General features: G+C 40.0%; 1 protein-coding gene across 4 annotated transcripts in view; it reads left to right on the top strand.

The window, feature by feature from the left end:
• SEC24D (SEC24 homolog D, COPII coat complex component) overlaps positions 1–24,452 on the top strand; it is a 58,222-nt gene extending 33,770 nt beyond the window's left edge. For all 4 annotated transcript variants that reach the window (XM_056357325.1, XM_056357335.1, XM_056357345.1 and 1 more), the window contains exons 9-23: positions 2,056–2,194; positions 3,814–3,929; positions 6,835–6,959; positions 11,477–11,668; positions 12,315–12,408; positions 14,815–14,931; positions 15,409–15,579; positions 16,256–16,352; positions 16,965–17,110; positions 18,806–18,944; positions 19,387–19,505; positions 20,872–21,051; positions 21,574–21,765; positions 22,292–22,381; positions 22,777–24,452. In XM_056357325.1, coding sequence (XP_056213300.1) covers positions 2,056–2,194; positions 3,814–3,929; positions 6,835–6,959; positions 11,477–11,668; positions 12,315–12,408; positions 14,815–14,931; positions 15,409–15,579; positions 16,256–16,352; positions 16,965–17,110; positions 18,806–18,944; positions 19,387–19,505; positions 20,872–21,051; positions 21,574–21,765; positions 22,292–22,381; positions 22,777–22,917 — 2,058 coding nt within the window. In that variant the 3' untranslated portion in view covers positions 22,918–24,452. The remainder of the gene's footprint in view (positions 1–2,055; positions 2,195–3,813; positions 3,930–6,834; positions 6,960–11,476; positions 11,669–12,314; positions 12,409–14,814; positions 14,932–15,408; positions 15,580–16,255; positions 16,353–16,964; positions 17,111–18,805; positions 18,945–19,386; positions 19,506–20,871; positions 21,052–21,573; positions 21,766–22,291; positions 22,382–22,776) is intronic.
• The last annotated feature ends 2,226 nt before the right edge of the window (positions 24,453–26,678 follow it).

Raw genomic sequence — 26,678 nt, 5'->3', positions numbered from 1 at the left:
ATTTGCAGAACATTGTCTGTGGACACTATTTATTTAATACTTGAGCATGTGTTTTAACCTCATGTGCTGCACATAGACTCAGTAACTTCAAAACAACCATTTAATGTATAAAGTTAAATGTGCATGTAAATCTTTGCAGACATAAGCCTTAGGCTACTGAGTCTCTAACCCCACTTTTTTAATAAGGACTGTGTAATAAGTGGGGTTTTTTAAAGAAACTTAAGGGGAGGGGAAAACTAAAATTTCCCCCCCAAATATGAAAAGACCAGGAAAACCCCCCATTATTTTTATTTCTGATCTCTTTAAAAAGTTAATTTATTAAGTATGTGTAAGAGTGTGGACACCTAGGCTCTGAACTTCATGACATTTATTTTTTGATTGTTCATGTTCATGCTTTTTATACAAAGGTCTTAATTTTAGTATTTCAAAATTTGATAATTTCAGGATAGCTTTTCTTTGCTTTTGGATAATACTAAATGTATCAAAACAAGGTTTAAAATGACTGAATCAACATGTATAAATGCATCAGGAGTTGTTTTAGTCTTGTGTTTTTCCCCTACCAGGTCAGATGCTATGGTAGTATCAACGGCAAGCCAGATTCAGGCCTCATTAAGCTAATACAGCAGAATAATAATAAGAAAATTGCCAAGTAATGAACAAAACCCAGAAGTTTTAAAACTTATTAAGCGATTGTGGCTGATGAGCAGGTTTTGTAGCCAAGGCTTTCATGTCTAAAAAATTACCCTGATAGTTTGTCAGCTCACATTATTGTTTGATTTGTATGAAACTCAATTTTTATAGAAGAAAGAACACAAAGTAAAATAGTATCTCAGTGGAACAGGAGGGAGCACTTAAAACCTACGTAGTAAAATATATGTATAACATCCTTTGCAAAAAGCATTAAACCCTTTGGAGAGGTAAAATAGTCTCTGTAGAATATAAACAAACAATAAAATACGTGTAAGTAGTGGATGCTAGAAGGACATGAATGATGTTCTAGATATTCAAAGACTCTTATGCTCCAAAAAAATATAAAGTATATAATAGATGAAATATGTCCATTCTGTAAGAAGAGAAAGAGTAATTAAAAAAAAAAAAAAAAGAATGTGCTAGTGGTATTTTAGCATTCAAAGGCTGTCAGCATTTTTCCTTTTGAGGAGATCTGTTATGGGTCGAAACTCTGGATTTCTTTTCATATTGTCATGTTCAGAGATTTTTAGTTGGGATTGAAGGGAGTAAGAAAAAAAAGTTTCACAAATAATTGAGCAAACTTCCTTTTTTGTAGCCATTTAAAGCAGACTTTTCTAACATTAGGTATAATCACAGGAATCTTTCAATTGCTGCACAATTATTACTGAAAGAGGCATCTGGAAAATGTCTTCTATTAGCTGTGGGTTTTGGCAGAGGCTGTAAGCAAGCATGGTCAGTGTAATTAAACTGACAAGTGGTTGAGATACTGTATTTGTTTGCTGTGTGTACTTTCCTTCAGTAAATGTTAATATTTCTTCTAAATCTCCTACTCTAGCTGGTGAACCTGGCAGCATTTAAATGTTAGTGTAGCACTTAACATGGCAGCACTGGGGGGGGGGCGGGGGGCAGCATTTAGGACAAAATAGTAGAAGCTTTCTTAGCAGATATCTGTTTGAGAGACTGCTTGCAATTGATTTCTTTAGGAAAATCTCAATCTGACAGAGAAGATAAAATATGACTCCAGCTGATTTTTCTTAGTGAGCTGTAACAACCCTTTGCCTGGAGAAAATCAGCCTGGAACCCTAAACTTACAGTACTTTCAAAAATTGGTAGGCTTTTGGTGTGAGTCCTTACTCTCTTTCTGATAAGTGTCAGAATAGGGCCTGTGAACTTGTAAATTTAGTCCCTGAGGGGGATCTATGGAGCTGAGCCAACTGTACTGCAGATTTTGTGTGAATGCTGAACAATGAATGATAGCTTGATCAGGTGATCTCTAGCAAAAGTCTGAGCAGTAGCTTTCAAGCTGACTTTATTTGGTTTCAGGTTTGCATTGCTTTTTATAACTTCATGTATCTCATCATCTAGACACCTCTTTATGTTGTAAACCATGGTGAGACTGGACCAATCCGATGCAACCGGTGCAAAGCTTATATGTGTCCCTTCATGCAGTTTATTGAAGGTGGAAGAAGATACCAGTGTGGATTTTGCAATTGTATAAATGATGGTAAGTGATGTTTCTCTGATGTGTGATTCATACAAATGCCATTAAACTAAAAAGAAACTATATCCCTAAAATTATATTCTCGACTCGCTAAGAAAATAGTTTAGTGAGATGCAGTAACTAGGTCTATTTCACAAATAATAATAAAATACCCAAGAAAAATACGTAGAAACATTTGGTCAGTACAATTTGAAAAAATAAATGTCTGAAAAATAATGCTGACTCATGAAGTCCAGCCTGATACAATCAAAACTTTATTTAAAAATATGTCAATGTAGGATACAAAGCTGTTTGTATTGCTAACTGAAAGCAACTTTGTGTGGAAAAACATAATTTCCTTCAGAAATCTAAGTGTCCAGGAAGAACCAGATATTTAGAACCACGTTAGCTTAGTCCTGTCCATGGCTGTGGATACAGTGGTTAAATAACCTATTAATCTTACTGTGACAAGTGTTGGTTTTCACAGAAGATACCATGCCATATTTGTTCAAGTGTGCTGCATGTGACTCATAACTGTTCTTGTGCTCTTGGCTAAATCCCAAATCTTTGCCAGAACTAGCCTTTCTAGACATTTGTATCAAGTCGTATTTCCTCAGCTGGATCACAGTGGTATAGTGCTTTCCCTAATACAGTAATCTTTTCAACTCTGAAACATGAACCTTGACAGACTCACTCCAACTTCTTTTCTGCCTGACGCTCAGATGTTTATGCAGGCATAGCAGATAACAGGTTTCATAGCTTGTTAGCAATTTAAAGTCTCATAGAGAGAAATGTAAATGCACGGTGAACATTTTAAGAAAGGCCTTTTAAGTTGCAGTGTCATTTTAAATCATGCTTCGTATTACTACAGTGTCTTTGATCTGAGTCAGAAAGCACTTAAAAAAAACCCAACTTTATTGAGGACTAGAAATGGCCAAGAAACTAGGTAGATATTTTCCCCTGCTCATGCACACATACACTCTTTACAGGCAAAAGTGTGGAAAATAAGCTTTCTAAATATATATTGATTGAGGAAAGAGGAGCTAAAATCCAGAGGTTACTCTTCCCCAGCTTGACTTGAACCATGAGACTAGCTGTATAAATTGTTGTTGGCAAACCCACTTGATTTCTTACTGCTTTGGAGTTCTGCACTGGGTAAAGCAGTACAGTAGTTAGGAAAAGTCCTAAATCTGCTGTCCCTCTGCAGAGCTCTGGCTCCGGTGATGTGAATTAAGCTGTGCATAGACTGTATCTGCTAACAGAATAGTCACTGTTAAGTGTGTATCCTGAGGGTAACAGGCTCCTGCCTGTGGAAATGGCCTGGGTTGGTTTTACCTACTCAAGCCTGACAGGGTAGAGGTGGGAGAATATGTGCATTGATAGGGGAATATGCCCTATCCTCCAAATACAGAAGAAACTGGCATTACTGGAATGTTGTGAGGTTTTGTTTGGTTGGTTTTTTTAAGCCGGGGTGTGGGGGGAAAAAAACCCAACATTGCAGCTTGGGTGTTTAAACTCTTCTCTTGATCAGTAACAGAGAAGCCTATGTTAGTACATTGTGTATGTTGAAAGAAGCTGTTGGGTTATTTCCCTCCTCCCCAAAACATAAGTGATTTTTTCCCTGCTCTTGTGTTGGTTTTTAGTCCCTCCGTTCTTCTTTCAACATCTGGACCACATTGGCCGACGGGTAGACCACTACGAAAGGCCTGAGCTATCTCTGGGATCTTATGAATATGTTGCTACTTTGGATTACTGCCGAGTGAGTATTTCCAGTATGCAAACTTATTTACAATTTTATGTCAAAACAAACAAGATCCTTTAAGTAACTACAGTAGAGTAAATGCACTTGTAAGGGAAATATAATAGTCCAGGAACATTCTAGCAAATGAAGATAGATGTAGAGAATTTAGTGTTTATTTATGCAGAGAGTATTATGTTTTGTTCTTTCATGCTGCAGACTGTGAGACTAGCAAGTAAGAATAACAAATAGTGCAGCAAAGTCATGGATCACCAGTCATTGAGACAGTCATTTGGTCCTAGCTAGCATGTTGCACTGTTTAGAGGATATAGTTGAAATTTTTGATGCGGTGTTGCATTTTAGGTGCACATCTTCCATTAATTTTGAAGGCAGAACCATGCCTAAATTGCCTTCCCAATATTGAAAACCTTAGCAAGGGAATTTGACCTTGTAATCTTTTCCTGGCAAGAGTGGTTTTAGTATTCTGACCAGTAAGTAAGTTAAAATGCAGGGGGTTCTCTCTCCGAGTATTGACTTGCTGAAGAACTCAGTCCAAAGCGTGCTCAAGTCACTTCAAATATTTGTAGTAGATTTTATTAGAGAACTGTATTTGATACTTCTGAAAGCATAAATTAATTAAACTTTTCAAACTTTAGCTCATTTTACAAAATTATGAGTGTGACTTCATCTGTCCACAGTATGGACATATATTTCTTTCTTGCTGAAATCAGGCAGAATTATCTTCCTGTCAGTGGAACTGAGGTCATGATAAGGTCAGGGAAGGCAACTGGATCCTACAGAGTCCTGAAGTAGATACCAGTAACTTCCTCAGACCATCACATTATTGCTGGTATGAAGAGAATGAACAGGTTTAATTCTGCTTTCTCACTAGGGTACTGCTCCAAAATCCAGTGAAATTCCTGAGATGACCTGTATAGATTTTTTTTGGAATCTGGGTTAAACCCCAGAACAGGAGAGAGTTGTAGTGAGGCATTACAGAAGTAGGGCGCGGGATCCTCAGTGTACATCCAGTGTAGCTCCACCAAATTCAGTTAAGCTTTGCTGATTTCTGGCAGCTAAACTTCTGGAAACTCATGTGTACTGAATGGCTCTGCGCCATTTTCACAGTTCTTTTTCTCTGTTCCAGAGTGTAATCCTGTGTGATGCAGTCGTCATCACAGTGCATTTCATTTCAGGGCAGTGGCTTTTGCCATATAGCTTAAATCAGGGAGTTCCCTTGATAAGTCATCCAATATGGTCGGTCTGTCTTGTTACAAAGAGCCATCCATAGGCTTACTAGAATGTTACAAAAGAAGGAATCTCTTACAAAATTAACACTCATGCTGGAAATGCTAAGTCATTAAATTTTACAGAAGTTAATACTATTTTTATAAATAATTTTTCATTTTGCTCCAAGTTGCAAAGGTTTAATTATTTTATAAATCCAGTTTAAGACCAGAGCTGAAAAGTCATTTCCTTTTGTGCTTATCAAATGACAAGGATGAACAGCTACAAAAAATGTTAACAAATAACAGCTGGTTTGCATTATTGCGCTTCTGCTAAGCAGATGTGGTAAGAGCACAAGTCCTCTGTTCTGTCATATATTTGTCAGAAAATATGGAAGGATTCTTCATAAACAGTGATGCGGTACGAGAGTTTAGAAGTAGTGTGATAGTTTTTGAAACTTGAATCCAAGTACTGTAAAAAGAACAGCTTTTAAAAATACCGCCTGGTTTTAGTTCACAGGAGCCCTGATGTACATGATTTGGATGAAGTGAGATCAGAGGTTTAATGTTAGATTTAGTTTAAAGTGTGCCAGGGACTATGGATAGGTCATCATTCAAGGGTTAGGTTTTCTAAGGTTTAGTTTAACACGAGTAATTTGGATAAGTGGTCCGAACTCTGTGTATGAAGGTAGTGAAACAGTATAATGGAAAAGCTGTCCTGAATTTGACACCAAGTAATGACCACTACTCCTCCTAATGGGAATTAGGAAAACTGATCTTAGGGAGTATGATGATAACTGTTACTGTGTTCACTTTATATGGTCTTCTTCCTGAGTGCATCTCTAAGCATTACTTTGCTTTACTTGGAAACAAAAAACCCCTTTGTCTTACTTTTTCTTACTTAAGAAAACCTGTGTCAGTAATGTATGTCACTATTTGTATGCCACTTACATTATGAATAAGAGCAGTTCCCAAAGGAATCCATCAGGTAGGTCTGTGTATGCAGCAGTTCCATACATTGAATGTTCCACTATCATGCTTTGATTACCTTACAAAAAGTGAGCTTATTCCTGAACATACAGTTCAGCTGTCCAGAATACATTGGAACATGAGACAGCAAGACAGACAAATGGGATGCAAATGATCATTGCTTAGTACTGCTGAGAACTTGAGATACTGTAATTCTGGTTACATATCTAAGTTGTATTTTCTGTTTCCAGATTGCTTTGAAATGGCTTCAACAGATGTTAAGAGGAATATGCTAACAAAAGCCAAATTTAAGCATTCACATTAACAAAACAGTATTGCATATTGATATAGGAGATGCAAAACCACATGGGTACAGAAAAAAGCCAAAAGGCAAATTTGTTTAAACACTTGAATTGCAGCAGAAAATGTTTGTGTTTCATCTTATCTAATAAACTGTTACCCTTTACATGTTTTATTCCATTAGGATGCTATTTTCCAGTAGTAATGTTTTATTCCAGGGGTGGATTTCACCCAATACATGTCAGCTTTCTGCAGTAGTTACTGTTTATGATCCATAGCATTTTTTCAAACAACTGAACACTGTATTGATTTAATAATTTATAAGATTGCCTTATGGTACTAGCTGTATATTTTTTTCAGCATAACACTTTTCACTGTTTAGCAGTGAACACTTGTCTAATTTTCCCTATGAATGGTCATTTTTTCTGTAGAACAACAAGCCACCAAAGCCACCGGCTTACATCTTCATGATTGACGTATCATACAGAAACATAAACAGCGGCCTCGTTAAACTCATATGTGATGAACTGAAGACTCTGCTAGATAAACTTCCAAGGTAAAGAAACAAGTGTGCTTTGCTTAACTTGCTACACTGCCGTTTTCATGCAGCTTTGCGTGTTGAGAGGTAAAAACAAGCTAAGGAAAATTCAAAATTTACAGTACAGGCACTTTTGGGGTGATAGTGACCAAATGTTAATTTAACACAGCTGGCAGTTCTTGAGCTTTGATGTCTCTGCTTACTGTATGAATAGAGTCTGTCTAGTAGCCTGCATTCTTCTCCTTTCTTGTAGTGAACTCTAGTGGTATTAGCAGCTAAGTCCCAGGCTATAGTTTTGACTTTATTTGCTGTAGTTCTGTTTACTGCAATGCTGCTTTTCTCATTAAGTTGAGAAATACCAAAAGCAGAATATCAAGAATGGCAAGTCTCTAAAGCCATAGTGTTGATGGTTTGTATCTTTAGCTCTTATTATTAATTAGGAAAACTTTTAAAGCTTCTTGCTGTGCTGAGACTTTTCTTTCCTGGTATGTATCTGAGAGAACAATTCTTGTAGGAACAAACATTTGCTTTGTAAGCATTAAACACACAGTGATAGTATTACTACTGATCAATATTAATGACAGTATATTATTTTAGTGTAGTTGAGTGTAGTTTTTAGTGTCGTATATTAGTGTAGTTTTCATTACAGCTTAAATAATGCAGGGACACGTAATTAAATGAGCAGTGAAGGACTGAGAAACTTAAGTAGCCGTTTCTCAGTGAAGGCATATAACAGTGTTGAAGAACGTAGAGGAAGAAAGTGCGTTCCAAATAACAATACTTGCAGAGGGAGAACAGACTTAAGAAACGGAGAGGGCAAAGTGAGGAGGAGTGGGAGACGAGATCCTTGAGATTATCTGGTATATGTTAGAAATCTTTTATCCTGTGTCCTTCTGGGATCTCTGTGCATCAAAGAAATTCCAGTCCAGGGTAGGGCGTTAGTGTGTCAGATGCCCATGTAAGGCCATCTCTCAAGTACTCTGTCACTGAAGATTACACTGGAGTCACTAGTGTGTGATACTATCCTGAAGCTGTCTTGGACCTTTCCATCAGGGATTGGTCATGACTCTGAAGATAGCCATGATGGTAGTAACAAAAAGCAGTTGGCAGTTTAGAAACACCAAGGTTGGATAGGGAAAGGTGAGGAGAAATGAAAGCAAGCGTATCAAATTCTTCTCACCAGTACTCTGCAGAGATCTGCTGCTAACTAATTTGTTTGCAGGGCCAAGGAAAAAAAGCAATGAAAACAAATAAAGAACACACCCTTCAGTTTCTTGTGACTTGTCTGTTGTCTTTAAACAATATTAATTTCAGAAAAACACATAAGGCATTCCAGCGAAATTTGTGGTAAAACTTTTATTTTGGTGCTGAGACACAAAGGTCACTGTGTGTTCATTTTCTGTTGCTGGCAATGACACCTGCAAAAATATTCTGCTATTAGCACATGAGGGGAAAGCCCTGTGTGGGGAATTCACCCTCTGCTCATGTCTTTAAGAGGAAGGACTTGTGCTAGCAAAGCAGTCTGTGTCCCAGAAGGGCCATTGGTGTGAAGGCCTGTGCTGGGTGAGCCTGTGAAAGTGGCTGTGAAGTGAGAAGTTAGAGGTAGCAAAGCAGGGATTAAGATAGGTGGTTCAAGACCTGCTGTTAAGATCTTTGTGGTTTTGTAGACTTGCAACACAGCAGAAAACACAGTATTTGCTTGCTTGAAATTATAGAGCAGACTTCCAAACTTATTTGTTCCGAACCAGAAACCCCTGACTCCGTATTTAGAGAAATACAGAGAAATATGTTTACAGAGATTGTGCTTATGAACTCAGAAAATCAAACTAGTTGTCTAGTTGTGCAAATACGATTTTTAGATGCATAATTAAAAACCATAAGCCAAAACCACTTGAATGCATTTCTGTACATATGATCCAGACATCTCATTCTGAGACTTAAAGAACGGAGCGTGTGAGATATATAGGCAATGGGCTGCTGCATTTACAGCTACTCTTTAAAACAGGGGTCCTCGAACTATGGCCTGTGGGCCGGATACGGCCCCCCAGGGTCCTCAGTCTGGCCCCCGGTATTTACAGACACACACCCCCCCACACACACACACCCCTCGCTGGGGGTTGGGGGGGGGGGGGGGGGGGGACACCAAGCAGCCGCAGATGGCTGCCTGCCACTTCATCCGCGCACCGGCCCCCTGGTTAAAAAGTTTGAGGACTCCTGCTTTAAAATTATGATAGCAGAAATGGAATGAAGTGTGGTAGTACAGACTGCCACAGGTAAAAGCAGTATCTGAAAAAATTGTCCCAAATACCTGCTGTGTAGCAACCTTGGGGACTACTGGGATAATGTAGGTACTTCTCTTTGAAGTAGGAAAGTGGTGTATGTACAGAAAGTTAATGATACCTTGTCTTCATCAAGCTCCTGAGTGCTTCCCGTTAATCATGTTACCAAAAAACTATTTTCTGTCCAAGTGCTGGGAATGATTAGAAATCTACATTGAGGAATGATGCTTCCATTTGAATTAGTGTATCTTAGAGGAATTATTTAAAATGTTTCTTTATGGAGCGTGTTCAATATAGAATTCTGATTTGTTTTAGATCAAAGTCACCTCTTTTTCATCCAGCTGTGTTCCCATAAAACATGAATGGTAGATTAACATTCTAGACTGACATGAGAGGTAAAGCATGTAGATGAGAAAAATTATTATGCTCCCAAGCTGAAGGTTTTAGAGGAAGCTTGTTAAACTGCTCATGAAAAAAAAAATTCTCTGAAGACAAACAGATTTGATAGCCAGGAAGAAGGCTGACAGTTGTGGGGGTTTTTTTATTTGCTGTAAGAAAAAATAAACAAGAATTGCAGTAGAAATGTATTTGCCATTTCTCCTCTTCAGTTTGCCTTTTGATTCTGCAAGCATCTGTGAAGTCATGAAATGCAGTATGTTGGTTGAAGTGGAACAGGATAGAGGCCTTGCCGTGGATTTTCTTGCGGCCAAGGCTTTACATTCTTAGAAGGATGAATTTTTTCAAACCATGGCTGCTTTTCTATGCTGGAGGCTCAAGGGTGGCTGTTAACACTCTGTTGTTTCTTCAGAGGTCGGAGTGAAGGATGAATTGTACTTTTTTTGCCCTAAGTGCCTAGTAATTGGAAATACTATGGCAGGGCTCTGGTATGAAATTCTTTTGGTGTGATAGTAACATCTGTATGAGTCTGTGTACATTATGTTTGTCAATGGGCATGTTTCTTTGTGCTAAATTTTTTACACTCATAACCTTCCGTAAGTGACTTCTTTTATCAACTACAGAAAAAAAAGTGAGCTTGGCTGTTTCTGTGGTTCCTATTGCTGCAGTCTCAAATAACTTTGTGGTACATAGCTCTACATCCTGGTGAGATTAAACAATAATTCTTGCTGTTCCCCTCTTACAAATGGAGACTGAGGCACAGGGAAATGAAATAATTTCCTCTCAGATTGTAAATTAATTCAGTGGTATAGCTGGGTCTTTAATGAGGATTTCCAAATTTTGTACTTCAAATATGAAACTTTTTCAAACATGTAAAATGTGAAAAGCCAGACTTGGTATTTGCTGGTTTTGTGACATCTCGCTGTAAGTTAAGTAGGCTGCTTAGATGTTTGTAATGTGGCTGTATAGAACATACGGGCTGATCTGTAGTAATTGCAAGTACCCCAGGCTTCCTATCTGGCATATTTTGCACTAAGGGCTTGGTTTGCCATTTATGGGAAGAACACCCTGCTACAAGAAGGTGCTATTTTATTTGTAATGAAGACCACTTTTTTGTAGCACTGCCTTGTAGGGAAAAGCTCACTAAACTTAGGACTGCAAACCCGGTAAGGGTCTAACTAGTATTGTTAATAAAGGTGGAGTGGGCTACTGCGTAGAGGTGTTACCTCCACAAAAACAGAGGCTGAGCCTGCTGCCTGCAGCATTCCCGCAGGTGTAGCTCACAGCAGCAGTTTGCTACCTTTGTGTGGCCTGGGAACTTGCCAGAAGTAATGAGTTAATTTCTATAGCGTGTTTTCTGTGTGATATGCAGCTAGGGGGGATCTAACAGCTCCTGCAGCTTAAAAGTAGACCTGCTGAAGCAGGAGATTGACCCTCCAAAGTCACCAGACATTATTCAAGTTAGTATTCTTGTAAGGCATCAATTGTTAGTGGCACTGGATATATTCTAAATAAAGCTGGTTTTCTGATAACTAATTGTCCTGTTCTCTCTTTTCCGTGTTTTGAGGACAACATGGTTTATTCTTTATCTTAGGGACTTCTGCCTGCTTGGATGGGATGCACAGTTGACATAAATACATATTTTTTGAAAGAAGTAAATAATACAGCAGTTGATTTTATTAGGGTGTTTCAACTTGACCTAAGGCAAAGATTGAGGCCAGTACGTCTGCTTGGTGGTTGTTTGCTTTATGGCTGCCAGTACAGATAACCATCTTAAAGCAGCCTTGCATTTCAAAGCAAGCTTTTATTGCAAGGTCAGAATTTCAGAATTATAACCAGTTGGTTTTGTTTTTCTTACAGAGAAGAGCAAGAAGAATCCTCAGCAATTCAAGTTGGTTTTGTCACTTACAACAAGGTCCTCCACTTCTTTAATGTAAAAAGCAGCTTAGCGCAGCCTCAGATGATGGTGGTCTCAGATGTTGGAGAAGTTTTTGTTCCTTTGCTGGATGGTTTCCTTGTTAACTTTCAGGAATCGCGATCTGTTGTTATCAAGTAAAGTATAATTATTCCATACGAGAATAAGATCTGAAAGCTTATGATATACATTATGCCTTTTAGTCAATTGTGTTACTGTTTTTTGGGGGGTACATTTATTTATTAAAGTACTTGAGAAGCCGACAGATGCTTCAAGTCATGTATTTCCACCTCTGAGGCAATGAAAATGTGGTATCAACAACCCCCCAGTGCTGAATGTGAAAGCAAATTTAGGCCAGGTGTAAACCATGCATCTTCAGCTGTGCTGCTTCAGAAGTGGGAGGAGGGGATTGTGGCTGTGTGCCATGTTGCATGGTTTTTCTCTTGTGATGTATATGATGCACACCTGGATATGATCTAAGGCCTCTTGGGTCCTTACAGCACACTAGAACTCATTACTTTTTAGCTATTTTTTTATTTTTGGCATGTTCCTTTATGTTACCAGCTTTGAAATAATGCATCTCATAGAATTAAAAATTTGTATCTTGTTTTATTCTGGCTGGAATCCTAAGAAACTGAGCACTCAATGTTCATATTTTTTTAAAATGTCAATTTGCATGGAAAACATAATCCTGTGTGAAGCCTCAGTATGTTGCAAGGTATGTTTGGGGATTATCCCAAATACTCTAACCAGTTGAGACACTGATCCTTTTGTCTCTTGTAGCTTGTTGGACCAGATTCCAGAGATGTTTGCAGACACCAATGAGAGTGAGACCATCTTCGCTCCTGTGATCCAGGCTGGCATGGAGGCACTGAAGGTTAGAATGTTCCTATCTGTAAAAGAAGCAGCTCTTTAATCAGAATAAGACTTGATAAGCTGCAGAAATTCCGTACGCTAAAAGCCAGTCCCAAGTCCTCCTACAAATCACAGTGGAAAATTAGGGGAAAAAAAAGTCACTGATTGTTTCCAGCACTATATTCTGTTATTCTGCCAGTACATTTGAACTGCTTTAGCCAAAACTGACAAGCATAACATCTGTTCCCAGATTTTGCTTATTGAGGGAAACCAGTCCCTAGAGCCTTTTCAACGTAGAATGGATGTTTAGAAGGTGAGGAGCAGCAATTGGCTTCACATTCAGTATTTGAGAGAAATAAAGTGGTTTGTTACTGCAAGAGAACTAATAGATACTCTGGATGTTTGCACAGATATCTGGGCCTTGCATGTGTGAAGGGCAGGAAAAGAGTCAGTGTGAGACAGGATTTTGCCCTGCCTGTTCCGCTTCTGCGGACTTCTTGTGCAGAACGAGATATTTCTGGCCGACTCTGGTAGGGGGTTGGAGAGTTTCCACTTAACTGACAAGTTCTCACAGCTTGAATACAGCTGAAAATGATTCCACAGGTCAAGATGCATCCCCAGTTGCTTTCTGGGATATCCCCTAAAGTGCTGACATACTGATGGAGCCCTGCCAATTAAAAGAATGCCACCACGGTTCACCACAAGAGTTGTAGGGGCAGAAAATACACAATATTTCTCAAATCTGTTTCTTAAATATTTAATTAAAACCTGTTTTCTTGTTATTTATTCATACTGCAAGAAGTGTATGTGCAAAACATGCATTTGGTTACCACTTCCATCAGAATGCTCTTCCCTGATACTTGACTTCTACAAAACAAAATTAAGGACCATAACTGTAAATTTCCCTTGATATTGGCTATAAAAGAAATCAGCTGTTATTTACGCTTTTATTTAGCTCAGTATTTTGAAGTTATAATTTGTAAGGATTTTCACGTTGAATTGTTAATGCACATATACCTGCGCTCAAGAAAAAATTGTCTGAAAAGAACAGAATGAATTGTGTTCCTATTTGATATTAATTTTAATACACTTTTAGAAATAATATATATATACATTTTAGAAAATTTGTCAAAAGCAATCAATGTCAGTAATTCCTGATATGTATCATGAGAGATAGGTATTTAGTGTAAGTCTTTCAGTCTTCAGCAGAATGTTTCTTAAAAGGAATTGAAGAAATTGACATTTGTGATTAAATATAACTATACTTGAAATATTAGGGGTGAAATTTCAGCTCTGTTAGGAGTAAGATACTATCTTGAGTTGCATTTCTGCCACGCAAAGAGATTTCTCATTTTCCCAGAAGGATGCAATAGCTTATTTCGCAATGTGGATTGTCTTTATCTTGTGAGCATCTTAAGATCTGGAGGAGAAAGAGCACCAAAGCTGATTTGTGTCTGTAGTCCTGGGTAGCGTGGTTTTAACCTGGACGTGTGGTTACATCTGGAGCAAGAGAAGGACAAATCCCGCTTTCCTCCTTCCTTCTTTCCCTTTGCCTTCACCCAGCTTCTTCAACACCCAACAAGATCGAAATTGCTGATCAGTTGTCATTTCACTTTGTTTGCAACTTTTGGTCACCCCTGAAGTGGTCAGGCAGCTGGACCAGATGATTGTTATAGATCCCCTTCCAACTGCAATACTCTGTTTTGTTCTGTTTGTTCCTATTAGCTGGCTCAACAGATAAACTGGATTTTCTAAATTTTGGTGGAATAGCTTGTTAATAGTACAGAGATGCCTGTGGTACTGCTACTGTTGTTACTTTTTCCTTTGGAATTCAGGGGTTTCTGTCAGTAGTTTGCTGTCTCAGTAAATACCACGTTCTTTAAATAAGAAGAGAAAACTGGATTAAAACTGGCAGTTACTTCATGTCTTAGTGACAGGAGGAAATGCTCATCACAAGTTTTGATACTCCTGCATTTTAGTGTAGGTTACACTTGGCTCATCTATAAAAATATAGTGAAGGCTAGTGTGCCTGAACTGAAGAAATAATTTTTCTGTTAAATTATGCTTCCTTTTTATTTTATCCAATTCAGTATTTGTACTTTCGATACTGGTCGCATAATGCTTGTATCCAATTGGAAAGTCTCTGGGAGAGGTACTTCTAGGTTTGTTCATCAAGATTTTAGATTCCTATGTAGAAATTACTGTAACAATGTGTCAGCAAACATCTCTGGGTGCTAGACTAAGTTATTTACTGCCATAAATTTCCCAGTTCGTTTTGGGATTTACTTCCATCAGGTTTTGAGTCTCTAAATGAATTATCTCTGAGGAACTTGCAGAAAGTTTACTTTCTGAGATACCACAATGTATGAAAATTGGGCTTGTTTATGTTTGCAGTAATAAATATGTCAATATGGTGTCTTTGAGACAGGCTGCAGAATGTGCTGGAAAATTGTTTATCTTCCATTCTTCATTGCCAACTGCAGAGGCACCAGGAAAGCTGAGAAACAGAGATGACAAAAAACTACTCAATACAGATAAAGAAAAGGTATTTTCTACTATCGAGTTAACCAGAGACTGCGATTACACTGAATTTCTCTAATAGGGCCCCTATCTTTTTTCATTTATTTTCTTTTACAAAGATGTGTTGTTTAATTATATAATAGTCCCATTCTGACTGTGCCCCAGTGATGTATTGATCCTGGCCCTGCAGGAACCCCACAGCCCAGCTACAGTAGAGCAGCCATTCCTATCAATCAGTGAAGGAAACCACCCAGCAGCAAGTGATTCCGCCCACCCAGAGCCTTTGCTGCTGCCTGTTCAGCGACTTAGTTCTCTGAGAACGTACCGAGTTGGTTCGCTGCATGCGGGTGTTACGGGCAGGGGCAACATGGTTTTAATCAAATCCATGCCCTCGCTTAAAAATTCCACTGCAAACTTCTGTTCTTCAAGTGGGCGTTTGGGTTGCGGTTGGCTACCAATGGTATCTAACATTACGATGCTTGTATTTTGTAATTCTCTGCAGACACTCTTCCAGCCCCAGGTGAATTCTTACGAGGCCTTAGCCAGGGACTGTGTGGCTAATGGCTGTTGCGTGAACTTGTTCCTCTTCCCGAATCAGTATGTGGACGTAGCCTCCATGGGTCTCGTCACAATGTACACTGGAGGAACATTGTACAAGTACAACAATTTCCAGGTACAGGTTTCCTGCCTTTCAGATAGTAACACCTGGGGATTTGTTGTTTTTCTTTGGTTTCAGTGTGTGCTTTGACATTTAACATAAAAGTAGAGTGATGCTAGAAAACTTACTTACAAAATCCAGGGGATAAAATTCAAACTTTGAGATTACAGATCAGGCTCAAATACTTACCTTGAAACAGCAATAAGCTGGTCTGTTTCAACATTAAATTTGCTTACTGAAACTTGCTGGCATCAGAGTTGGGGAAGTCCATTGATCTGGTATATACAGAAAAAAATGTTTATGAAGAAGACCCCCAGAAAAGCTGTAACACTTGTTTAAAATTTCACGAGTGTCTCTCTGGGGAGCAGGGGACTTTCTCATGTCAGGAGCTGACCTGCAAAAGCATTTTTTGTGGAGTCAGCAAGGCTACTCTGGTCCCTAAGGCTATGCCATAAACCCTAGCTAGACAGCAAGGTTAAGGGCAAGGATGGATGTCGCTGGGGATAATTGGATTGTTAACAAAACAACAATCAACATTTTTAAAAAATCTTTTTGAAAGGAAACGAGAGATGTTCGGTGTGAACAGTACAGATTTGCTGGTGGGGTCACGGGGCGGGAGCAGGCTGGGTTTCTGCTGTGCTTCTGCCATCCAGTGGCCAACTGCAACGCCGCTTTTGCTCTGTGTTTCTAGCTCGATGCTGACAGCCCACAGTTCTTAAGTGACCTCAGGAAGGACATCGAAAAAAAGACGGGATTTGATGCAATAATGAGGGTTCGGACAAGCACAGGTAACGGTACCGGCTGGGAATGAAAATATTAATGACAATACATAATTTCAAATAACAGTGCTGCACAGATCACTTGTAAGATTAGGCAAACTTTTACCTTTGTTTATGTGCCTCTTGAAAGGTAACTGCATAAACTGATAAAATGCATGAAAATGTCCTTCCTTTATGTATCTCCATAATAATTAATATTCAAATACGGGTAAGGCTTCTAATTGTTACACATACATCTTGGATTGCAAGTGAGTTGTATAACAACGTGTTGCTGCTGGACACTTACATGTTCACATTTACATGTTCCTTCATTTTCATACTTCAAATGACATTGCTGTGTCTACTTTTCACAGACACATAGTGGCCAGGCCAAGAGTCCTGGGTAGGCTTGGAGTCACAGCGCAGACCTGTGACCCAGCAGCTTCTCCTTCTCACCCAACTGTCAAAAACTGCCATCGGCAAGGGCAGTCGGAGGGACCCCCTGAGGCTGCAAATCCCTGAGGGAACACAGTTCCCATTTCAGTTGGCAAAATTGCCTGACCATAAAAAGAAAGTTACAAAATAATGTGAATTTTATTTGCCATTTCTTAACAAAGTTGTTTTGTTTTAATCTGGGTGTAGGCTTCAGGGCTACAGACTTCTTTGGTGCCATTTACATGAACAACACCACAGATGTGGAGATGGCAGCAGTTGACTGTGACAAGGCAGTGACAGTGGAGTTCAAACATGATGACAAATTGAATGAAGACAGTGGAGCCCTAATTCAGGTAAGAAAACACTTACATACATGTTACATCACGAAATTGTGAGCAAGAATTTCTGCAGCCTTAACAGAAAAAATTAGTGTAGGGCTGATGGTGAGCAAGGCACAGCTTGCACAGAGTCTAATGACATAATACTAGTAATAAACAAAGATTTTAATTAACTAGCCAAAGGTTGCATCTCACCTCAGAAGCACAAACAATGCCTCTCACCACAGTCAGTGTGTTCACGCATGTTCTATTCAGGGATACCAAAATGCTTTCTAAATGCACACTGAGTCCTCGTCAGCTGTGATTCTTGTCTGTTTCACTAAGTTTATTTGGAGTACAAGATTCGTTACTGCTTATAGGGAAACCGCTACTGCTGTGGCATTCCTTGTGACACCTCTGTTCCAGAGCAGCTCTCTGTTGCGAACATCACTTCTGACCCTAGGACTTCCCAGGACCCACCAGCGATGGGATCTGTGCAGTGACAGTTCTCCCTTGCAAATGGTCACCTGGCTGCCCTGCTCCCTTGGTCCGAGGCACAGGAGTGCTCAGAGCCCCGCAGCACTCGCTTCTTCCTGCCTTAGTCCACAGTGCAACGGTTCCCAGAAACGCCACTTGGGCAATAACTGATATTTCTCTGCGTAAATGGCCAGCAGACTTGTGAAACATCTTTTGTCAGGGAGCATCCCACCTGTTGCCAGATAATGGGAGGTGGTTTTTTACTACTCTGGATGTGTAGTCATGACCTTTTTTTTGTTTAATGACAGAAAATGTTACAGCTTGCAAGGTTTTAAACTTTAAGCCACACAATTATCTAAACTTTTTCTGTTCTGCTTGCCTTTTAGTTTGCCAGCTAGTTGGCTCTTCGTTTTAGTATTAAATACATTTCATATGTCAGCAGTTAACCCCTGTAAGAAAACAGCACCGTGAAACAGCCAGTTTGGTATGGCTGAAATGCTGCTGCCTAGAGCCATGGTGCTGCTACATACGCCATGCAGATGTTGCATTTACAGCTCTTTCATATGACAGCTACTTGTGGAAGTATCTAATGCAAGGCAGACCACAGTACCCTGGGTCTGCGTTTGCCCTGCAGGCTTTGGGTCATACATTACACTGAAGTAGCGTTGGAGTTGTAAGGGAATTCTTAAATGACACCCTCAATTTTTAATATGGAAGCCCACGGTAGATGCAGGATACATGGGTTAGCAGAATCTCTCATGTCGCTTCATAAGCAACTTACCCATGTAAAAAGAACCACTCAGCTTTTCAAGATGGGGAAGTTTTTCTTGCAGTGTTTTTACCAAGAGCTGATGTGATGGGCAGAGTACTTCTCAGCAAGCTTCTTTAGCTCTCCTATTATGTCTTTTCAGATACTTATTTGAACTGTTCAGACATTACACAATTAATAACTAACCAATTTACATTCAGTGGTCTCTTATTTTCAGATGATGCCATCAGGGTGTAACAAGTGAGAGTAATAACCCTTTCCATCAGTCATAATATTTTTTATAATTTTAATATTAGTGACTTTTATAATGTGTAATATACTTCCGTTAAAAATACAGGTCTGTTGGTCCTACAGAGGACAGCAGCATTTCAAGGCAAAGCCATCTTCAGAAGTAATTATGTGCCTTTTACGCACAAAGTAGGTGGCTCTTGCACGACAGAAGCTTTTTATTTTGAAATAAATGTTAATTTGTTCCTCTGTTGCAGTGTGCTGTCCTTTACACATCAGTAAGCGGACAAAGAAGACTTCGCATACACAATATAGGTTTAAATTGTAGCTCCCAGTTAGCTGATGTCTACAAGACTTGTGAGACAGATGCGCTTATCAACTTCTTTGCTAAGTCAGGTAAAGCTATAACAGACTGATTTAGTTTCCTTTTTTACTTTGGGGGGGTGGAAGAAAGGGAACTGAAGTGATTACCTAGGGGGGAATTTGCCTGCTCCCAGCCCAAGCAACTTTTAAGTATTATACGATTGAAAAGACAAATGTATTAGATATTGTTGCCATACTGCCATGCAAGTAGTGCTTGTGAGGTTAGTCAGGAACGTGTAATGCACAGACGGTATAGGCACAGTATAGAATGGACATCCTAGCATAGTGTTGGAGGTTTGGGGGGTGGGCGTTGGCAAAGGTGAATCACCATCCTCCAAGATGCTGTCTGTAAAACAAGGCTAAAATTAAAGAGCCACAGCCATCAGGTTAGTAAAACCAGAAGCTAGCAGAATATAGATAGTTCAAGAGTATGTGTCCATCTTTAGCACGCTCTTTTATTCTTCTGTGCTTGTAGCTTTTAAAGCTATCCTAAGCCAGCCACTGAAGACGGTCAGAGAGATCCTGGTGAGCCAGACAGCTCACATGCTGGCATGCTACAGGAAGAACTGTGCCAGCCCGTCAGCAGTAAGCCAGGTAAAACACATCTGAACTCAGCCCTCCCCCTGCCACAGCTGAGCGATCACCCCTGCAATATCAGCAGTGCCAGAAAGGGAAATTTCAGGACAGACTTCCCCTTTTCTTTCAAATATAATGAATGACAGGTGGGATTCAATGGTGGCAATTACAACACACGGAGGATGAACAAATGGCAGTGCCACTGAGGCCACTGATGACCGTATTCACACAGAGGAGCTGAGGCAGCCTCTTCCTTCCTGCTGGAATTACAGGCTGACTCACAAAGCTTTCCTGTTTTCTTCTTACATTGTTAAAGATTTCAGTATTCTAATTTTTGACGAATAAGACGTTGGTGTTAAAAAATGAAAATAACATTATCTTAGCAAACAATCTGAATTTGTAGGTAGGTGTCTCAGGTGTGCTGGAATGACAAATACCTGAGGTCTAGATGGGGCCAAACTCCAGGGGGGGGGCGCGGGTGGCAAAGTGGCTAGAAATCCATGGTGCTTAAGGTAACAGTCTGTTAACTCCTTTATTTACTAAGGGTAGGTAGAAGCTCTGGAGCCTGATTACTTACATTGCACGCTAATGGAAGATTCTGTCAAGGCATTGCTATTATTTTCAGCCTGTTCTTCTATATATTCAGAACATTTGGGGAGGTCTGACTGAACCAACAGTTAAGTGTTTTCAGATCCTTTCAGCAACTCTCTAACAGGTCTTTTTCTGTTTCAAACAATTACCCAAAGATGGCTGAACTAAATCCAAATCCTCTAAGCATTTGAATTTTAACTTCTAAAGGCGATGGGGATTCCTGAGTTGCCAGGAAATTAGATTTGGGACACTGTAATAATTAGAGGGCAGGAATGGTTGGCTTTGACACTTCTGAACAACAGCTGGCAGGTCTGTAGATTAATGCTGAAGTTAATAGGAAGGGCAAAGGACCGACAATGTTGGAAGCATCTGATTTAGATTATTTTTTTAATCTCTTCTGAACTGTATTTGGTAATTCTTTCTTCTTTTTGAATGTAATGTATAGATTAGAATTATTGGCACATCCTAATTATATGACTTAAAATTCAGTGCTCTAGGAAAAGCAACAGTTGTTTCCTTTTACATTATCCCTCTCTACGTACTGACAGTTCAGCTTGGAGAAGACTAAGGCTTTCGCATACCATGCACTGCTTCCAGTAATCAAAAACTGGAATTTATTCACATCCAGACCTGTCCTGTCTGATTTGAAATGGCACATACAAAGTCGTTCTCTAGGCTTTTTTCCTCTTTAATCAAAGAAAACAAGCAGCGGTTTATTTAAATGTTTGAAAGTCCAGGTCTCGTTCCCAAGCACATGGGCTCTATTAACTAACAAGCTTCCTCTGCCTCTCAGCTCATCCTTCCGGATGCAATGAAGGTGCTGCCAGTGTACATGAACTGTCTGCTGAAGAGCTGTGTGCTAGTTGGCAGGCCAGAAATTGCAACCGACGAGAGAGCTTACCATCGGCAGCTGGTCATGGCTATGGGGGTGGCCGACACACAGTTGTTCTTCTATCCGCAGCTCCTGCCCATTGTGAGTATGTTGTCTGCACAGCTGCTCATTTTCAGGGGAGCCATTTGCACTGTGCTGTGGTTTTATAATTGCGCAGATGCAGAAAAGATTCTGTCTCCTGGGCAAGTGTTACACTACCGTGCTGGATTATGTTTTTACTGTGGTGTAATTACTAGTTGAACTACATTGAGGAGGGAGGGTGGAACCTCTAGCGTAATGGAAAAGTAACGCTGTCAGTCATCAGCATCCTCAAAGAATCTCACTGTACTTTTAGCAAGGTTTTTGTCCAGGTTAACGAAAGATGCCAGCTTCAGTAAAGATCAATACAGTGTGCAAGTGTCTCCCCACTGACGTCAGGTGTCCCTTTGCGCACACTGTGGTAACTGGAAAAGAAGAGGTGGTTTGATTTCCAATTCCTCTAATCGGGAAAGGAACCACTAAGATGTACTAAACCTTTCAATAGTTACTTTTCAGTATCTACTAAGAGCTTTAGTCATCTTGAAGTTACCAAGTCCACAACGCCTGTGCATTTCTGCCCCACAGCACAGCCTGGACCTGAAAAGTGACACTGTCCCAGCTGCTGTCCGCTGCTCTGAGGAACGTCTGTCAGAAGGAGGGGCCTTCCTTCTGGCCAACGGTCTGAGTCTGTTCCTGTGGCTGGGAGTCAGCGCGCCCCCCGAGCTCATCCAAGGGCTATTCAACGTGCCATCCTTTGCACACATCAGCGCGGAGGCTGTGAGTAGACAGAGACTAGTCCCTTTTTCAGAACTGATGATTTAGTAAGGCCAGGCTGCTAATCTGAGAAACTACTAAGGTAGATTTTCATCATTGAACTAAAAGCAGAAACAGATGACCAGCAGAAGGTGCTAAGACATCAGAAGTGTCTTAATATACATAAAAGTTTAGTAAAGTGTTCAGAATGTAAAAGCTTACAGGAGAGAAGCTTTCACAACATTTTTAAACCTTCTTAAATTTTCACTGTTGCAGATACTGAAAGTCCTAATGAATGTGTATTGCTGAAATTGGAATAAAGCACTTTGCAATAGTTGACATTTCTTATGATAATGAATTTTCATATAGTTATTATTGTATATTGAAAAATGGTTTAGACAAATGAGAGACATTTTTGTGAAGGAGATGGCATCTCCCAGTTTAGAATGAAATCCACAGTAACTTGCATATCAGCAGCTAGCCTTGACTAAATTCCTAAGAAAGAGATGTGACTGGAATACAACCACCTGCCATGCTTTCCTCCCAACAGACATCGCTGCCTGACCTGGATAGTCCATTTTCTAAGAAACTGAAGTCAATACTGGAGCATATCCAGAGCCAGAAGCCCTACACTATGAAGGTAAATTCTCTCTGCCTCAACTCATTCTCCAGAAGAGCACTACCGGTTTTGACAGAACTCATCAGTAACCATAAAAGTTTTTCCACACCAGGAATTTTCCTGTACCTCAGCAGTGAGTTCCAGCATGCACTGTAGGCACAAGCATCTCAAATGTGCCCATTCTTAATCAAAAGAAACTGTTCAGAGGTAGTAGAGTCTCGAGGTTGCCATTTTAAATCTGGAAACCTCAATTCACACTAGTGTCTCTCTCCTGTGTTCATAAATACTGGAACAGAGAGATTGATTAGTTTGGGTTCCCGGCCTGCCCCCAGCAGCATACGGTAATAGACAGAGGAAGAGGGTACTGCCATGTGGTATAACTATATCCTAAAAATACACATCTCTTATCTTTTCAGCTGGTTATAGTGAAACAGCGGGAGCAGCCAGAGATGCTTTTCCGACAGTTCCTAGTAGAAGACAAGAGTATTTATGGAGGGCCTTCTTACGTGGATTTCTTATGCTGTGTTCACAAGGAGATCTGCCAGCTGCTCAGTTAAGGAAACTCAATTATAATTCATCTTTCCTTATTTTCTAAGAGGGACAGTCACTGGTGCCTGAAGGCTGGCCCACAGCTCCACTGCAGCCAGAGGAATATTCTGCTGTGCTTTAGTGAACCTTTGCTGTGCTCTTTTTGTACAGTTTCACCTCACACATCCTCTCTCTGAGTATTTAGCTTACTTATTGAGCTGTAGGATAGGAAGTTCTGCACTCAGGTATTAATCTTCTGGGAGTCCTGACTCTTTCTCTTAGTGCATTGCCAGATTTCAAACTGTCAACACTTCAAAGCATATGGTATGCATTTATCAATTTAGAAAACTCTTTAATTACTCCTTTTGCTAGTCGTAAGTTGTACAAGAGCCAGGAAACGTGCTAAAAACTTATACAGAAGTGGAAAAAAATTAAAAAACACTGCTTTTTCTAAGTGAAGGCATACAGTTGAATCAGATTTGTAGTAATCATGTGGTTCAACGTTGAGTACTTCTTCACAGAAAGCTAATCTCTAAAAAGTAATCCTTTTTCCTGGAAGGGACAAGTATTACTTTCTACAGAAACGGAGCTCTGGGTCACCTTCCACACGCGGCATTATCCAGGACACAGAGACGCCTTCATTTATAACTGGACTTGAGGAAACTTAACCAATCCGTTTGGCCAATAATGCTGCACTGTTACGGTACACGTCTCGAGTGTTAAGGGCAGCAATTAATTTAGCATACTATTTAATTGCATTTTAGAAATCAAACATTGTGTTTAGTACATTTGCTAACTGGAATATTCCAAATACAACTTTGATAACATCTGTCCCTCAGAATTTCAGTGGCAGGTCAACGGTAAGGACAGTTGACATATTAACCAAAGGTGGTTTGTGGTGCTATAAAAAGCAAGCCTCTTGTTTAATACCAGTTCTATTACAGTGACCTCCTCTCGCATGACTGATTTATTCAACAGTCACCACTTTGAGAAATAAGCCTCTGCTAATCTCAATATTTAAGGTAGAATTTAGAAGCCAAAGTCTTTGGAAGAGCTGTTTACCTCAGATACTTCATCAGTTTGTATCTTTAGGACCAGTGCCTCTGCACGTGAGGTTTGAACTTTTCCAAACTTGAAAAGCTCATTACAAACATCCGTGTTTCAGAGAAAGCAAAACACCCTCAAAAGTAAGGGTAAGAGTTGGGACTCATTTAAAAAAAAAAAAAAAAAAGTGCCTTTAGACATGATAGTGTTGCTACTTAGTCATTGTAATATCCAAGATGATAAGCAGTCAGGATGCATATTTTTTAGTTTGACAGCTTATCGAAACAGTTTTATCTGTGTGCATTGACTGAAAGCTCTTGAAATAAGTGGCTATATCACAAAAGGATCCTCGGACTGAATTCAGCTGCCGAGACAAGCACTTTTTAGCTGAACACTACCCTGTAAAAAGTATTTGTTGCCATTCCAAAGCAGTGTACTTTGTAAAGTGACACCAGCAACTCTATGTATAAAGAAATAAGCAATTATTAAATATAATCATCATGTATGTTTATTCTTGAAACTATGTTATCTTCATTTTTTTAAATGCTCTTTCTCTACCAAAAGCTCTCAAGCACCTCTTAAAACTGTAGCATCTGAACTAGTACCCCATGTCAGGACAGAGGCTGCTTTAGGACAGCTAGCAACGAAAACTGGCCTCAGGGTTCCTGCCCTCCAGCCCTGCTGAACCAAGTCCGTGTCAACTGCAGCGCATGGGAGTGTCCCCTCAGAGGCAGGAAACTGGGGAGCTGCTCACCTAGACAGCTCCCGCTGCAGCCACGCTTGCCCAGAACCCATTTCCTTACCTTATTCCATGGAGTTTGCCAATGGCCCGAAGCTTGTGTCTGCGCCAGAGCTGCAGGCATCTTCTCCTTGGCCAGCGCAGGCCACGCAAGCACCACTGACCAGCTGCTTTTGGGCACCCCCCTTCACACCCAGACGGCTGGAGCGAAGCCTAGATGCCACTGCGCACTGGCAAAGCCAAGGGAACACCGGGATTTCAGGCACAGTGGTGCTACATAGAACCAAGCTGCAGTAAGACAAAGCTATTTACATGTGCACAGCTAATTCGTCAGTGCTCCAGCCTTTCACATGCAGTTAATTTTACCTACATGAGGTACCTACATGGCTAAGCCAGCACAGAGATACAGACATGTCGATACAGCAGCTCCTGCAGCAGTCGTGGAAGTTACCACACATACTGCAGGTGCAAGTCTTGTCTCCAGCATAAATGGCAGGACTGTAATATTCAACTCTGATTTATAGTATAGGTCTTTTTTCTTTTTTTCCTTTGCAATTGCTGCAATAGTTGTAATCACTTCAAGTTTCACCGCAGAACTTACCTGCTTGCTTTAACACCCACAAGAACGACCATAACCTGACAAGGATTAGCGAGCTTTCCTCCACGTTGGTAAGTTGACCTTCATCCCATTACACTGGGCAACTGCCATGAGAACAATACAGTTGCCGCTGACTTTACTGATTCTAGAAGGAGAAATTGTTTTTTCTACTGTACACACAAGCTGTGGGTTGGTCTGTCACTTTTAGTTACTCAATGTATCCTTAAAACAAGGATCATTCAAGAAATAAGGCTTGAAGTCTTCATTAGTTCTTTTCTAAAGTGCATTCTGGATATTCCTTTTCCCTCCAAGTTTTTAAAACAAATATTTGAGTATCTAAAATTCATCACTTAATGCCGTTTAATTCCCATTGTCAAATCACAACTCGTCTTTTAATTTTCAGACCAGTTCCCACTCCATGGAGCGAGATAACTCCAGTACCTTGTCAGTGCCATTATCAAATCCTTCACTTAATTCATACAGGGTCTAAGATATTCAAAGCACTAAAAGCCTCTCCCAGAACAGTGAGACAAGAGCTAGACATCCCGTCAAGACTGGTGGCTTCATGCCTTTCATAAAATTGGAGAAGAAGAAACTTATTTTTTTTATCTCCAAGTCAGTCTTCATTGTGGTAAATAAAAGTATTCATCAGTTCACTGATCATGAGCTTTAGCTTCCTATTAAAGCATTGCAACTGAGAAATTAACTGACAAACTGGTAATGAAATTAAAAGCTTTTCATCTCTAGACGCCACTTTAGCTATGGTCCAAATCAACAATGTTTAAAAAATGTCCTCATGTTTTTACTGTGTAACTAATACAAAAATACTACGGGATTTTCCAAGTATCACCTCCACAGCCCCGAGTATGTGACACACAGCCTTTGGGTACACGCACCCAGGCACTCCTGTCTTACCTTGACAGGCAACCTCCCACTGGTGAACCACCACCTTCAGATTATGGCCGGCCGGTATCTCATCACAGGGGCTGTGTGGAAAGCTCTATCTCCTTGTCTGTTAACCTCAATTAAAAAAGTACAGTCAGTTGCTTGTTAACAACGTGTACATTACAGTTCCCTGGAGAAGTTGGCCCAGCCAGGTAGATCCAATCCAGCACCCTCTGGTGCAGTATCCTTTTTTCCTTACGCTACACTTTAGCTGTTTCAGCTTGGAGGGCAAAAAAATGAAGAATCTTAACTCTGCACAATCAAGCGGGATTTATTTAGTGGAATTCTTTTTACAAGACCACGTGCAATTAATTTCCCAAGTCACTGACATCTTGAGCAGCACCCCAACTTTTGCAAACGGATACAGATGCACATCTCAACCAGTTATTTTTGAGTCTCCTCTTCAGTGTAAGCCTGATCTACGTTAGAGCAGCCTGTGCACTGAACTGAGCTATGGACATGTA

This window comes from Falco biarmicus, chromosome 1 (assembly GCF_023638135.1).
Source record: "Falco biarmicus isolate bFalBia1 chromosome 1, bFalBia1.pri, whole genome shotgun sequence".
NCBI lineage: Eukaryota > Metazoa > Chordata > Aves > Falconiformes > Falconidae > Falco > Falco biarmicus.
The sequence above is the reverse complement of the archived record's forward strand: the minus strand, read 5'-3'. Positions and strand labels throughout refer to the sequence as shown.